The sequence below is a fragment of the Hippopotamus amphibius genome, chromosome 1, assembly GCF_030028045.1.
Source record: "Hippopotamus amphibius kiboko isolate mHipAmp2 chromosome 1, mHipAmp2.hap2, whole genome shotgun sequence".
Lineage (NCBI taxonomy): Eukaryota > Metazoa > Chordata > Mammalia > Artiodactyla > Hippopotamidae > Hippopotamus > Hippopotamus amphibius.
In genome coordinates, this window is record NC_080186.1 from 82,482,336 (window position 1) to 82,494,951 (window position 12,616).

The following is a 12,616-nucleotide window of genomic DNA, read 5'->3' on the forward strand; positions in this document are numbered from 1 at the left end:
TGAAAAAAGATATGTTGAGGTGTGCGGTAGAATATAAATAATACTTGGTCTTTGTCCCCAGTTCCTGGCACAGAGCTCTTAAAACCACTGGAGTGTTTTGAGTGATAGGAGTGCCTTTTATTATTCATAACAGTTCATTATTAGTGTGAAGAAATGCAAAAGATTTTCATGTATGGAATTTGCATCCTGCAATTTTACTGAATTTTTAAATTAAGTTCTAACAGTTTTTTTTTTTTTTTAATGGAGTCTTTAGGGTTTTCTACATATAAAATAATGTTATCTGCAAATGTTACAGTTGTACTTCTTTTCCAATTTGGATGCCTTTTACTTCTTTTTCTTGTCCGATTGCAGTGGCTAGGACTTTGAATACTATGTTGAATAGAAGTGGCAAGTGGGCATCCTTGTCTTGTTCTTGATCTTAGAGGAAACGTTTTCAGCTTTTCACTGTTAAGCATGATGTTAGCTGTGGGGCTGTCATATATGGCCTTTATTAGGTTGAGATATGTTCTCTATGTACCCACTTTACTGATAGACTTTATCATAAATGGATGTTGAGTTTTGTCAAGTGCTTTTTCTGCATCTATTGAGCTGATCATATGATTTTTATCCTTTATTTTTTTAATGTGGTGTATCACATTGATTGATATGTGGACGTTGAACCATCCTTGCATCCCTGGAATAAATCCCATTTGATCATGTGGTATGATCCTTTTAATATATTATTGAATCTGATTTGCTAATGTTTTGTTGAGGATTAGCTAATAGGCCTTCTTTACAGAAAGGCCTAGCTCTTGAGTCTGTTGCCTCTTGCTGTGCCCTGGTGGTGATAGCTGTTTAAGAACTCTTTCTTCATTGATTACAGGCCTGTGGGAGCCACTAGCATAAGCCCCACTGGCCACCAGATCCAAGGGATATAAATGTATCCCCTGGCAGCAGTCACAAAAACCAAGTCACCAGACAGGGGTATGAGCTCCTTTCTGGGTGACACCAATTATTACAGTCCCAAGTGACCAGGAACACAAGCTCCCCTAGCCTCCAGAGCCAGAGGATGAAGAGGTATCTCTTTGGAGGCAGCCACAAAAATCAGGGCATGAGATATGTGTAAAGGTTCCCATCCAGGAGACACTGGTGCTCTAGAGCACAGCAAAGGGAGAGCACAAAGATGGCACCCTCCAGTCTCTGTCCACAGAGAGTATTCCAGCCAGCTCCTGGACATGTGTGTTAAATTAGTTGCCTGCCCCTTAGGCCAACACTTTAGTATAAATAAAGGAGTCTCCTTCACGTTAAGCCTGGACTCAATCAGCTGCCTCTAAGCTAGGTCCTGGAGAGGTGAGTCTCAGCACGTAAGCCTTTTAAATGGCATTGCTTAGATTGCTATCATCTTGTGGGTCTCGGGATGTAAGCTCTGTTGGTTTTTGAAATTAGATGTTTTGGGGGCTCAAATCTCAAGTGCATGTCTTAAAAGTTGGGGTACCTGATGTGGGGTTTGAACACTTTTCTCCTCATGGAGAAGCTTTGGGTTTTGAGATCCCTCCTAGTTATGGGTCACTGTGCCAAGGGTGGGGCTTATGATGAGATTGTGTCCTGGACTCCCCTACCTACTTTGATGTGTTTTTCTTCTCCTTTGTCTGATGTGTAGTCATCACTCAGCCAGACTTTATGTTTTTTTTTAAAGAGGAAATTGTTCCATACGTAGCTGTAGACTCAGTTGTCTATGAGGGGAGGTGAGTTCAGGATCTCCCTACACTGCCATCTTCTGAGGAATTTGAACATAGGGTTAACACCACCTGACCTAGATTCTGAAAGGATCTCTCTGAACATAGTGTGGAGAACAGATTCGTAGCAGATGATGACAGAAGAAGAAGGCTTGGCCTGGGAAGGTTGTGTAGAGGTGGTAACAGGGATCAGATTCTGAATCTGTTTTTAAAGTTGAGCCAACAACATTCACTGATGGATTTTTGGTTCTTGGATTTAAGTTTTAAATGCAAGTTCTGAGAGTCCAAGTTGAAAGACCTTAGAAAGAATAAGATTTTTTAAAAATTGAAGTACAGTTGATATAGAATGTTGTGTTAGTTTCAGGTGTACAGTAAAGTGATTCAGATATATATAGATTGTTTTTCATTATAGGTTATTATAAGATATTGAATAGGACTTCCTAGGTGGCGCAGTGGTAAAGAGTCTGCCTGCCAATGCAGGGGACACGGGTTCAAGCCCTACTCTGGGAAGATTCCACATGCCGTGGAGCAACTAAGCCCGTGCACCGCAGCTGTTGAGCCTGCACTCTGGAGCCCGTGAGCCACAGTTACTGAGCCCAAGTGCCGCAACTATTGAAGTCCATGCACCTGGGGCCCATGTGCCTGGGGCCCGTGCTCCACAACAAGAGAGGCCACTACAATGAGGAGCCCGCGCACCACAATGAAGAGTAGCCCCTGCTTGCAGCAACTAGAGAAAGCCCATGTGCTGCAACGAGGACCCAACACAGCCAATAAATAAATTAAATAAATAAACAAATAAGCTTATTAAAAAAAAAAAGATATTGAATATAGCTCCCTGTGCTATATAGTAGGTCTTTGTTGTTTATCTGTTTTATACATAGTACTGTATTGTCTATATGTTAATCCCAAATTCCTAATTTATCTCCCCCCGCCCCACCCTATTATCACCTCTGGTAACTATGAGTTTGTTTTTCTATGTCTGTAAATCTACTTCTGTTTTTCAAATAAGTTCATTTGTACCATTTTTTTTTTAGAGTCCACATATAAGCGATATCATATGATATTTGTCTTTCTCTGTCTGACTTACTTCACTCAGTATGACAATCTCCAGGTCTATCCATGTTGCTGCAAATGGCATTATTTCATCCTTTTTTATGGCTGAGTAATATTCCATTGTATATATGTACCACATCTTCTTTATCCGTTCATCTATTGATGGATGTAAAGGTTGCATCTGTGCTTTGGCTATTGTAAATAGTGCTGCTTTGAACTTTGGGGTGCATGTATCTTTTCAAATTATAGTTTTCTCCAGATATATGCCCAGGAAAGGAATCGCTGGATTATATGGCAACTTTATTTTTAGCTTTTTAAGGACCCTCAATACTGTTTTCCATAGTGGCTATATCAATTTACATTCCCACCAACAGTGTAAGAGGGTTGCATTTTCTCCTCACTCTCTCCAGCATTTTTATTTATAGACTTTTTAATGATGCCATTCTGACTGGTACCTCATTGTAGCTTCAATTTGCATTTCTCTAATAATTAGCAATGTTGAGCATCTTTTCATGTGCCTATTGGCCATCTGTATGTCTTCTTTGCATAAATGTCTATTTAGGTCTTCTGTCCATTTTTTGATTGGGTTGTTTGTTGTTTGTTATTGAGTTGTGTGAGCTATTTGTATGTTTTGGAAATTAATCCCTTGTTGATTGCATTGTTCACAAACATTTTCTCCCAGTCTGTAGGTTGTCTTTTTGTTTTGTTTATAGTTTCCTTTGCTGTGCAAAAGCTAATAAGTTTGATTAGGTCCCATTTGTTTATTTTTGCTTGTATTTCTTTGCCTTGGGAGATTGATCTAAGAAAACATTGCTATGATTTATGTCAGAGAATGCTTTGCCTATATCCTTTTCTAGGAGTTTTATTGTATTATGTCTTATATTTAAGTCTTTAAGCCATTTTGAGTTTATTTTTGTGTTTAGTATGAGGGTGTGTTCTAACTTCATTGATTTACATGCAGCTGTTCAGCTTTCCCAACACTACCTGCTGAAGAGACTGTCTTTTCTACATTGTATATTCTTGCCTCCTTTGTCAAAGATTAATTGGCTGTAAGCATGTGGGTTTATTTCTGGGTTATCTATTTTGTTCCCATTAATCCATATGTCTGTTTTTGCACCAATACCATGCTGCTTTGATTACTGTAACTTTGTGGTATTATCTGAAGTCTTGGAGGGCTATACTTCCAGCTTTGTTCTTTTTCCTCAGGATTTCTTTGGCAATTCTGAGTCTTTTATGGTTCCACATAAATTTTAGGATTACTTGTTCTAGTTCTGTGAAAAATATCATGGGTAATTTTATAGAGATCACATTAAATCTGTAGATTGCTTTGGGAAGTATGGCCATTTTAACAATATTAATTCGTTCAATCCAAAAGCATGGGATATTAGAATAAGATTTAAACTAGATGAAAAGGGGAGGCTGGAGATCTGAAGAACCTAATTACCTTTTCTCTATGGAGGGGAACCCTTACCTGGAAACACCTGGTCAAGATACCAGGCAAGCAAGCCATAGAGAGCAGCATCAAGAAGCATCATTTTCATGGACATCAGAAAACTGAATTCATCCCCTTCCATGGGACTATTCCCAATATTGCTCCATTGCAGCCCCAGGCCTTGCTCTTCAAAGCGAGCCAGGTACTCAGTGCCAAACCCAAATGCCACAGGAGATAGCAGGCTCTGCAGTGGGGCAAAGAAGGCATGAAAGATGAACAGAGGGTCTTTTACCCAACCCAAAAGAACTCACAAGGTAGGAAGGAGGACCAAAAGAGGGTCCATGTCTTATCCAGGTGTAAGACCACCCCAAGGGGGGGTTAAGGCAGTCTTCCCACAGGAAGAGAATTCTGGGAATACCTCTCAGGCCTCAGGGACCCCCACCCAGTACTCAGAGGCCACCTCTCATCTGTCCAATGGAACACAGTAGTGTACTGAGGAAGACAACACCACATAGTATAACACAGCAAAGGACCAAAGGGCCTCATGTTTATTTTCCTATCTTTCCCCTCTTCTTCCTACCTTTTTCTTAATATCTCACAGTTTTTGGTAGAACAAACAAGCTAACTTTAGCTGCTTTGTGAGAATCTCATTAGAAGTGTCCATAAAGTCATCAGTGTTCTAGGACAGGCTAGAGAGCTAGGCAAGGGATGGTCTCATGACTTCCTAAGCTCTGTCAGGCCAAAAAGCCCTCAGATTACATTGACTATCACCTTTCCCATTCCAGACTGGGGGCAATCATTTTCTTAGGTTCTCCTTGGAGAGCACAAGTAACTGAATCGGTGGCATGCAGAAGGAAGTCTGAAGAGGAAGTTCCTCAGCCACATCCCCACAGGTGGTCCCTGACGTGGCAGAAAGCACATAAGCACATGCAGAGGGATGAGCTATTCCCACTTGCTCTGCTGGGAGGCCTACCTCTAGTTTGCAGGACCCAGGGTGGAGTCCAGAGTGTCTCTCTGCAGAGGAAGGGATTCTCTAGCTATATCTTCACAAAAACCATTTAAAAAAATCTCAGCCCAGCGTTGGTCCACAGAGCTTCCAGAACTATAGCTTTTTGTAGATCCACACATGCAAGAAACTAGTTGTGGCTTCAAAGTACCAACCGCCTATGCAGTATACCAGGATAGCCCAGCTCTGTGTACAGGCTGAGTTGTAGAGATTTCTTGCCCATTGTGATCATGCTGGAAAATTGGGTGCCATAAATGACAGCAATTAATTCTTATTCAACATGAGAAATAAAAGGCAGATGCCCTGGCAGCACTAGAGCCAAATAAGCTTGAGTCATGAGAACAAGTTCAACTTAGATTTTCCCCAATGAGAGGCAGGTGGTAGTCCTTTTTCAACTGCATTGTACAAAGAACTAGGGATAGGGAAATTCTTGAGGACAAGGAAATTTGTACCCTACAGGGCTTAGAAGCTATTTAGCCTGGTTAATGAGAGGGTATAAATAGATTATTTGAAAACAATTAGAGAAAAAGACAGTGTTGTTTGGTGCGGAGGAACTGTTAGGTTGTTCAGAGTGAAGACTGCTCCCACTTCGTACCTGTGCCTTTAAACCTTATGTTCCTTTGTGCCAAAAGGCAAAGTTGATTCCCTCAAAGGGCAAGCCAGTCCTCTCAGACTGCTACATACCCCTCAGCTGGAATGCATCACATGCTAGGTGTAAGCCCAGTGTCCCTTACCACAGCCATCTTCAGGTCGGCCGTCATTCGGTCCTGCCAAGCAAAGCACAGAATATGTGGCAGGTAGAGGGTGAAGTAGATGACACCACTACAGGCTGCTGCCAGGCTGGCCTTGGAGAAGAAGGTGCTGAGCAGGAAGCACTGCATGATTGTAGCAGTGGAGAAAGCCAACAGGAACAGGAAGAGGATGAATGGATTGCTGTAATGTAGGATCCTTCCATGCTGAAACCAAAGAGGCCACTTGAGTCAGTAATTCCACCCATGTCCAGGGGTACCACCCCTCTCAGGAGTGACCTCTGTTCTGTCTTTCTGGGGCCTTCAGAAGCCCTCTGCCCCAAAGGGATCTCTTCCATCAGCCTGTTGTTGGTGTCTAAATTTCCACATTTAAGATCCAATGTGTTGAGTTCCTTTAATTCTAACTATGTCATTTTCCCTAGGAGGGTAACATATTAAGCTACCCATCAGTACTGAGTAATTATTATGTGTTCAATAAGGAAATCCTTGGGAAGGGGATAGTGTGGAGAAATAAGCCTAGAGCAGGGGAGGAAGATCTGCAGAGGGAGTCTTGGAGCATCAAAACTCCTGGGATATACCGAATAGATGAGGAACAAAAGAGAGCGGTGGGAGACCACCCAACAAGCTTTAACATTTTGCCTGCGGCCTGGCCTGCTGACAATGATCTATACTTATATTCTGAGATTTGCCTGTCACATAGGTGAAAACATCAGTAGTTAATTCACATCACTTGAAAGCGGATTAATCTTCCCGACTCATAATATCATACAAATACATTGCATAGAAACTGTGGGCAACAGTCAGTATCTTTCATGTTAACTAATGGGTCAATCACTTTGACTATGTAGAAATAGGATCAAACTAGCTATTTTTTATAAGTGAGCTGCTGTCCAATTATATTAGAAGGTAAATTAAGATGTTCCAATTTATTAGGCCTTCTTGGTTCTCTTTTGCTATAGGGCTCCTATGAGGATTTTTATCCTTTGCACATAACTCCAAATACATATAGATCATCCTGTTCTTTTCTTGGGAACATAAAGGTACAAATTGGTCCACCTCTTGAATTGGTTCTGATTAATTGTAGGTGGTGCCCTGAAGCACTGGGTTTCTCTCAGTACAAAAGAGAGACCAAATAGCAATATCTGTAATGGGCATGTAAGATCTAAGTAGAAAAATGTGCCACTTATCTCCTGCTGCTACCATTTCTTCTTCGTTCATGCTGTCGTGCCTGCTGGGAACTGACAGAACAGATTGAAAAATGGAATAAAACAAATGGCAAAGGAGGTGGAAGAGAGCCGTGCTTAACTAGAAGCAAACTTTGAGGAAATCTAAATGAAAGTCAAGGTTAAGACTCAGAGTTCCTGTTTTGTGTGAAAGAGCTCTCCAAGTTACCCTGGAAGGCTCATTCCTTATCCTTAATCACATGCAACTCAATAAAAGCAAGTCCATGATGGAACATGTGGCTTTCGGCCGGAAGAACTTTAAAATGGTTGTTGTTATTCTCAGAAGAATGAAATTGATTTCTTAGCTCAAAGTCCTGCAAACTTATAGGCTATATAACTCCTCACTGACTTAAGGCAGACATGAAAGTCATTTGGCTGACCCAACAATTTCACTGGCCTTGGCTTCTTCTAATGACCACTTTTCTTTTTTGTTCTTAATAGCTCGAATAATAATGGAACCTTTCCATTGTCCCAGCTTCCAGCTTCTTTCCTGCATAGTTGAGGTGGGAAGGAAGGACAGGGGAAAGATGAGAGCGTCATTCAAAGGAAAATCCTATTTTGTTGTGGAAAGCTCTGTTTCCGCCATCACTGGAACAATGTCCTGGTTCCCACAAAGAGAAACCCCTTTGTGCAAGAAACTCTTAGTAAACATTCTTTACCTCACGTCCTAAAAGCTTTGAAGTCCTAATGCCCGTTCTTAGGAAGGCAAATCTCAATGCCACTTATTAGCAACAAGCTTCAGGGCCATTGCAAGATGTTGCGCATGTTTAGGCATTTTGCATAAGTCAGATGCTCATGCATTTTGACTCCTTTAATGCTGAGGACACAAAATGTCTTAGTAGAGGGGAAAGGAGTAGACTGAAGGATGAGAAGGAACAAAGGACCCCTAGAGGAAGACAAGTTACTCAGCTTCTCCCTTCATCTCTGTGGAACTCTGGGACCCTGTGTGTATTCAAAGCTACATCTGGGTCTGGTTAGATTGAGCAGACAGACCTCTACATCAGCAATGGTTTTGATAGGGCTCTAGCACAGGGTTTGGCTAAGGGCACAGCTCACTGAATCTCAGTGCAACACAAACTAAAAACATTCAGATTTAGTACATTTTACTACAATGTGAGGGGCAGAATTTGGTTTCACTGGATATGTGTTGCTTGGACAGAATACGTGATGGAACATTCTTGGATCAGGTAGGCACCAGGTATGGTCCAGGATAACAAGAGACATAGCCAGAATCTGTGCATCAGCACACATAATGCTTAGTGAAAGGAGCTCTTAATATCATCATGGTAAAGAGGCAGAACAAGCTTGATGACACTATATCAGAAGCTTGCAAAGCCTGAAGTCTAAGGCTTATACTAAATCCCATCAAATAAATATAAAAAACTACTTAAATTTATGTCCCAGCATTCAGCAAGTACAAAAGATCATCAACTGTGGAGGAGCTAAACATGAAGCACAGTGTACTATGAAATAATGTTTTATTTACAAGGCTAGCTTGCAAGGGAGCTGCAAGTGTGCAGAGGATGGACCTAAGCATGCTGTCTGAGCCTTTAAAGTTCCTGTCACTGAGAAAGGATGGACTCCAAATTCCACCCTTTAAAACAGAGAGGTCTTAAGAGATTTTGTAGGCAGCAGAATATTCTTTGGCCAAGTCATGAACGGTGTGACCATGATGGTAATTAATAAACAGTCCAAATCCTCTCTCCTAATACACTGAAAAGGCTCTCCACATTCCCACCCCAGCTAGTGGTTGGGATGGTAATCCCAAGAAAGCACTCCTTGGAGTCATCTCTTCTGTATTTGAAAAGAGAGGACCCTTTGCATGTACAATCACCCTGGGCTCTGCTAACAGCAGCTTTTCCAATAGTTCATGTAATGGGGTTGGATAATTTATGTAGATTGTGGCTCCCCAGGCAGGAAATGGGAGCAGAGAAGATGCTATGATACAGTGGCTCCTTGGGGAAGACTTTGTCTCTCTGAGTGTCTTCCACCTTGGCTGAAATGGCCAGGCAGCTACGTGGCATGCTATCTTTGGTGGCCAGATGACTAATCTAGGTAAAAGTTCATTAACAGGAAGAAAAGTGGGAAGAATGAAACTATTCAAGATTTTCTGGACCTCCTCCATCTGGCTTACCACGATGAATACTGTCAGGAGGCAGATGCTCATCGACATGATAGAGAAGCTGTCCAGGAACCAGGTACACCAAATCACTGTGTTGGATACACCCTGATTTTTCAAGGTCTCCTTCAGTCTCAGTTCCTTCTCCAAGACGATGCTCTTTACAGTCATGGAGACAGAGTAGATCCAGGCCAGCACCATGAAGATAGGGAAACAGCGGTTCAGGATGATCATAAAACTAAAGCAAGAGGAGAGAAGCAGAACACTAGATGGCCCTGGACCTGGTGGAGGTAGAGTAAATGTTTGTAGAATGAATGTATTGAGAACAAAGGCCAGGTGGAGGGAAAGGCAGAAAAATCTCCACTGGGCATTCAATGGACTTGACTCTTTTAATACATTGCACTTTGCCCCCAAAGATTACTTTTTCTTTAGAGCACGATGGTAGACTTTTGGTTAACCCAGATGAAAACTCTGTGAGTAAAATGTGTAAATAAAATTGTACTATGTATGTTACACAGTATAGACATTCTTTATAAGATCTCAGGTAGCTTTTTGTTTAGTCCAGATGAGTGCTGTATAAGTAAAATGTGTAAATAAAATCATACTAGCTATGTTACATTATAGAGCTTCTTGTTAGATCTCCCAGGAAAGCATGTAGGTTGTGACTGGACTAGGTAGATACATGCTAAATGACACTGAAGTCCAAGGAGGTAGATAAAGGGAACTGGTGGTGATGAGATCAATAACTGTGCTCCCCAGGGGGTTAGCCAGTGAAGCACTGTCCACCCTGGAGCATCAAACCCCAGTTATACAGGAAGAGGCACAAAATAACTAATCAATGTGGCACTTTCAGAAGGCAACTGACCCATCAACAAATCATTCAGTGATTCAATAGTTGCTGACTCCACCAGCCATGTACTCATGGAGTACATCCGTGGATATTCATTCCAGCAAGCAAGGCAGACCTGATATTTTGGAATCATTCTGTTGTGAACTTTACATATGTGTTCCCTATGCTTGATGTGCTAGTAAAGCTCTTGAGATTATTATCCATTGAAAACTGTTGGGTGTCATAGGAAGGGTCCAATTCCAGCATGGGAGGGTTTCACTCAAGATGGCCCTAGAGCGAGAACCATAAATTCTAAAGCCTGCCCTTCTGGGACCAGCCACCAGAGGACTCTGCCACATTGAATGGCCAGAATCCCTACTGCCTCCTCACTGTGTACACCACTTCCCCGCCAGTTACTCCTATTCTGATCTTAAAAGTGGGCCCCTGGCTCCATTTCCCATCGCCGTCTATTGTCCAAACCTAAACTGGCTGCAGAACGGCCCCTCTTATCTCTTTTAGTCTTCTGTAGAGCTGCGGAAGAAGAACTGATTGGACTGAGGTGTTACACCCATACTGGGCTTTATTTTACTACCTTGCCAGCTGGCAATCTGACTCTTCCTTTCTTCAGGCTGCGCACGTTTTTCTGCTTCCTGAGCCCTGCAAACTTACATGTACACTAGAGTGCACGTCCCAGTTTTTTTCTAGGAGTTGAATCCCTAAGGCAATTGCAGATCTCTGCTGCTGTCCTGGGAGCATTGCTGCCCCCATCCACCATAGTAAATGAGCCCTCCCAGCCCCTTCTCCTTCTTTGTCCCTCCCTCTACCACCCCCCAAATGCATGTTCAGAAAACAGTAGGCTACTTGCTTGGCTTGCTACTGGCCAGCAAATGTACAGGCTTGGATATGAGGGTGGGCAGGCAGGGAGGGCGCAGTCTCACCCAGCACATCCCTCTACCTTTTCATTAAGCATACATCATGGGAATGTTAATTAGGGAAGGAGCTGCGTTATTCCAAGGCTCCTAGGAACCAGACCGACTTGTGATGCAGAGTCCTAATTTGCTGATTTGGCAATCACTGGGCAAACACTCTGACCTGAACCCTTCCACATACCAAACATACTACGTGGTGGAAATTTTAAAAGCCTTTGTCCCCTCCCCAACCTCACTTCCCCTGCTTTAATTTTCACCTTCCCTTTTCCACCCATGACACCAGCTCCTTTCTCCCACTTTACTTGTCCATCTGACCCTGCCTGGAGTCGGGGAGAGCGGGCTTCTCATTCAGAGCTCCATTCTCCCTGGGCTGGCTCCAGGCTCTGGGTTTTTCTCCAAATAGATTAAAGCCTGGGGAGCACCTCCACCTCACCCCACCCCAGCAACCTGATTAGCTTGTTTTGGAGGGAGATTGGGACCTCAGACTCACGAGTCATCCACGAAGCAGGGGTAAGGCATCTGCTGGAGATAGATTCCAACTGGCACATCAGCCTGGGCCTGCGTCCTTGTAATCCCCTGTTCAATCATGTCCTGCAGATAGGCAAACCCTCCCCAGATATATCGGAAGTCTTCCACTGGATCAGCTCTGGGGCCAGAATCCCAGTACCTAAGAAGAAACCAGAGGGAAGGACAAAGGGTGTGAATGGGAATGGACAGCTCACTCACTAGTCATAACAACAAGAGGACTCAGATTCACTCTCTTGAAACTTTCCCCTGAATTTTCCACACTATCTGATTCTATTTTCTAGTTCACAGTTTAAATGTCAGGTATGAATATTAGCCACAGCATGGTTTGTAATTGCTTTCATTCACAGACTCTACTTTGAGCTTTTCAAAATCTCTTACTTCCTCTGATTTATCTTAATTTTATTGACTTATAGTCTGAATCCAGACTCAATCCCCTACACTACACCAAATGTAATTTCCCAGTGACTTTGGTGAAACCTCATTTGCAGAATTCCTATGTGAAGGTAACTCAGTACCTAGAAATTTTCATCTTCAAATTGCACAAAGGCCAGCCAGGGACAAGTACTGAGTTGAGGGGGTAAAGACAGGGTAGCTGAACTCCCCTGGTCCCACCAACTAGCAGGCTCTACTGTCTAGCTCAGTTATTTGACACCAAAATGTTTCTGTGCTTTTCTGAGTAACCCTTCTGCCCCAAAAGGAGATGGGTGGACTGAGCCCACAGAAGCCCCCTTTCCTTGCCTTATACAACACTGTTGATGCCCAGGGCCTACTGAGACCTCCTGAAACATCACCTGTCTTTGATCTTATTGGTTTTCTCCACCACATCTATGTCCATTCGGATCTTGTACTTCACATGGGGTGGCAGGGAGCTGGTCCAGGGATACATGTCAGGAAATACCACACCAGCCCAGAACCTGTTTTCCTCCAGCAGAGACAGGGCTCGTTGGGTGAGTTGAAATTCATCATCATAGCTTTCAAACTTATCCAGGATCAAGCACTGTGGATAATGACAAAGGTTGAGAGAGTTTGAGGA

The 12,616-nt window shown here is 42.8% G+C and overlaps 1 protein-coding gene across 1 annotated transcript in view; it reads right to left on the bottom strand.

Moving 5' to 3' along the window:
• The window catches only part of ABCA4 (ATP binding cassette subfamily A member 4), a 127,987-nt gene that overhangs the window by 61,202 nt on the left and 54,169 nt on the right, over positions 1-12,616 (bottom strand). The window contains exons 12-16 of the mRNA XM_057717913.1: positions 12,375-12,580; positions 11,546-11,722; positions 9,313-9,535; positions 5,941-6,162; positions 4,240-4,444 (exon numbers count right to left, since the gene is read on the bottom strand). Of these exons, the coding sequence (XP_057573896.1) occupies positions 4,240-4,444; positions 5,941-6,162; positions 9,313-9,535; positions 11,546-11,722; positions 12,375-12,580 (1,033 nt within the window). The remainder of the gene's footprint in view (positions 1-4,239; positions 4,445-5,940; positions 6,163-9,312; positions 9,536-11,545; positions 11,723-12,374; positions 12,581-12,616) is intronic.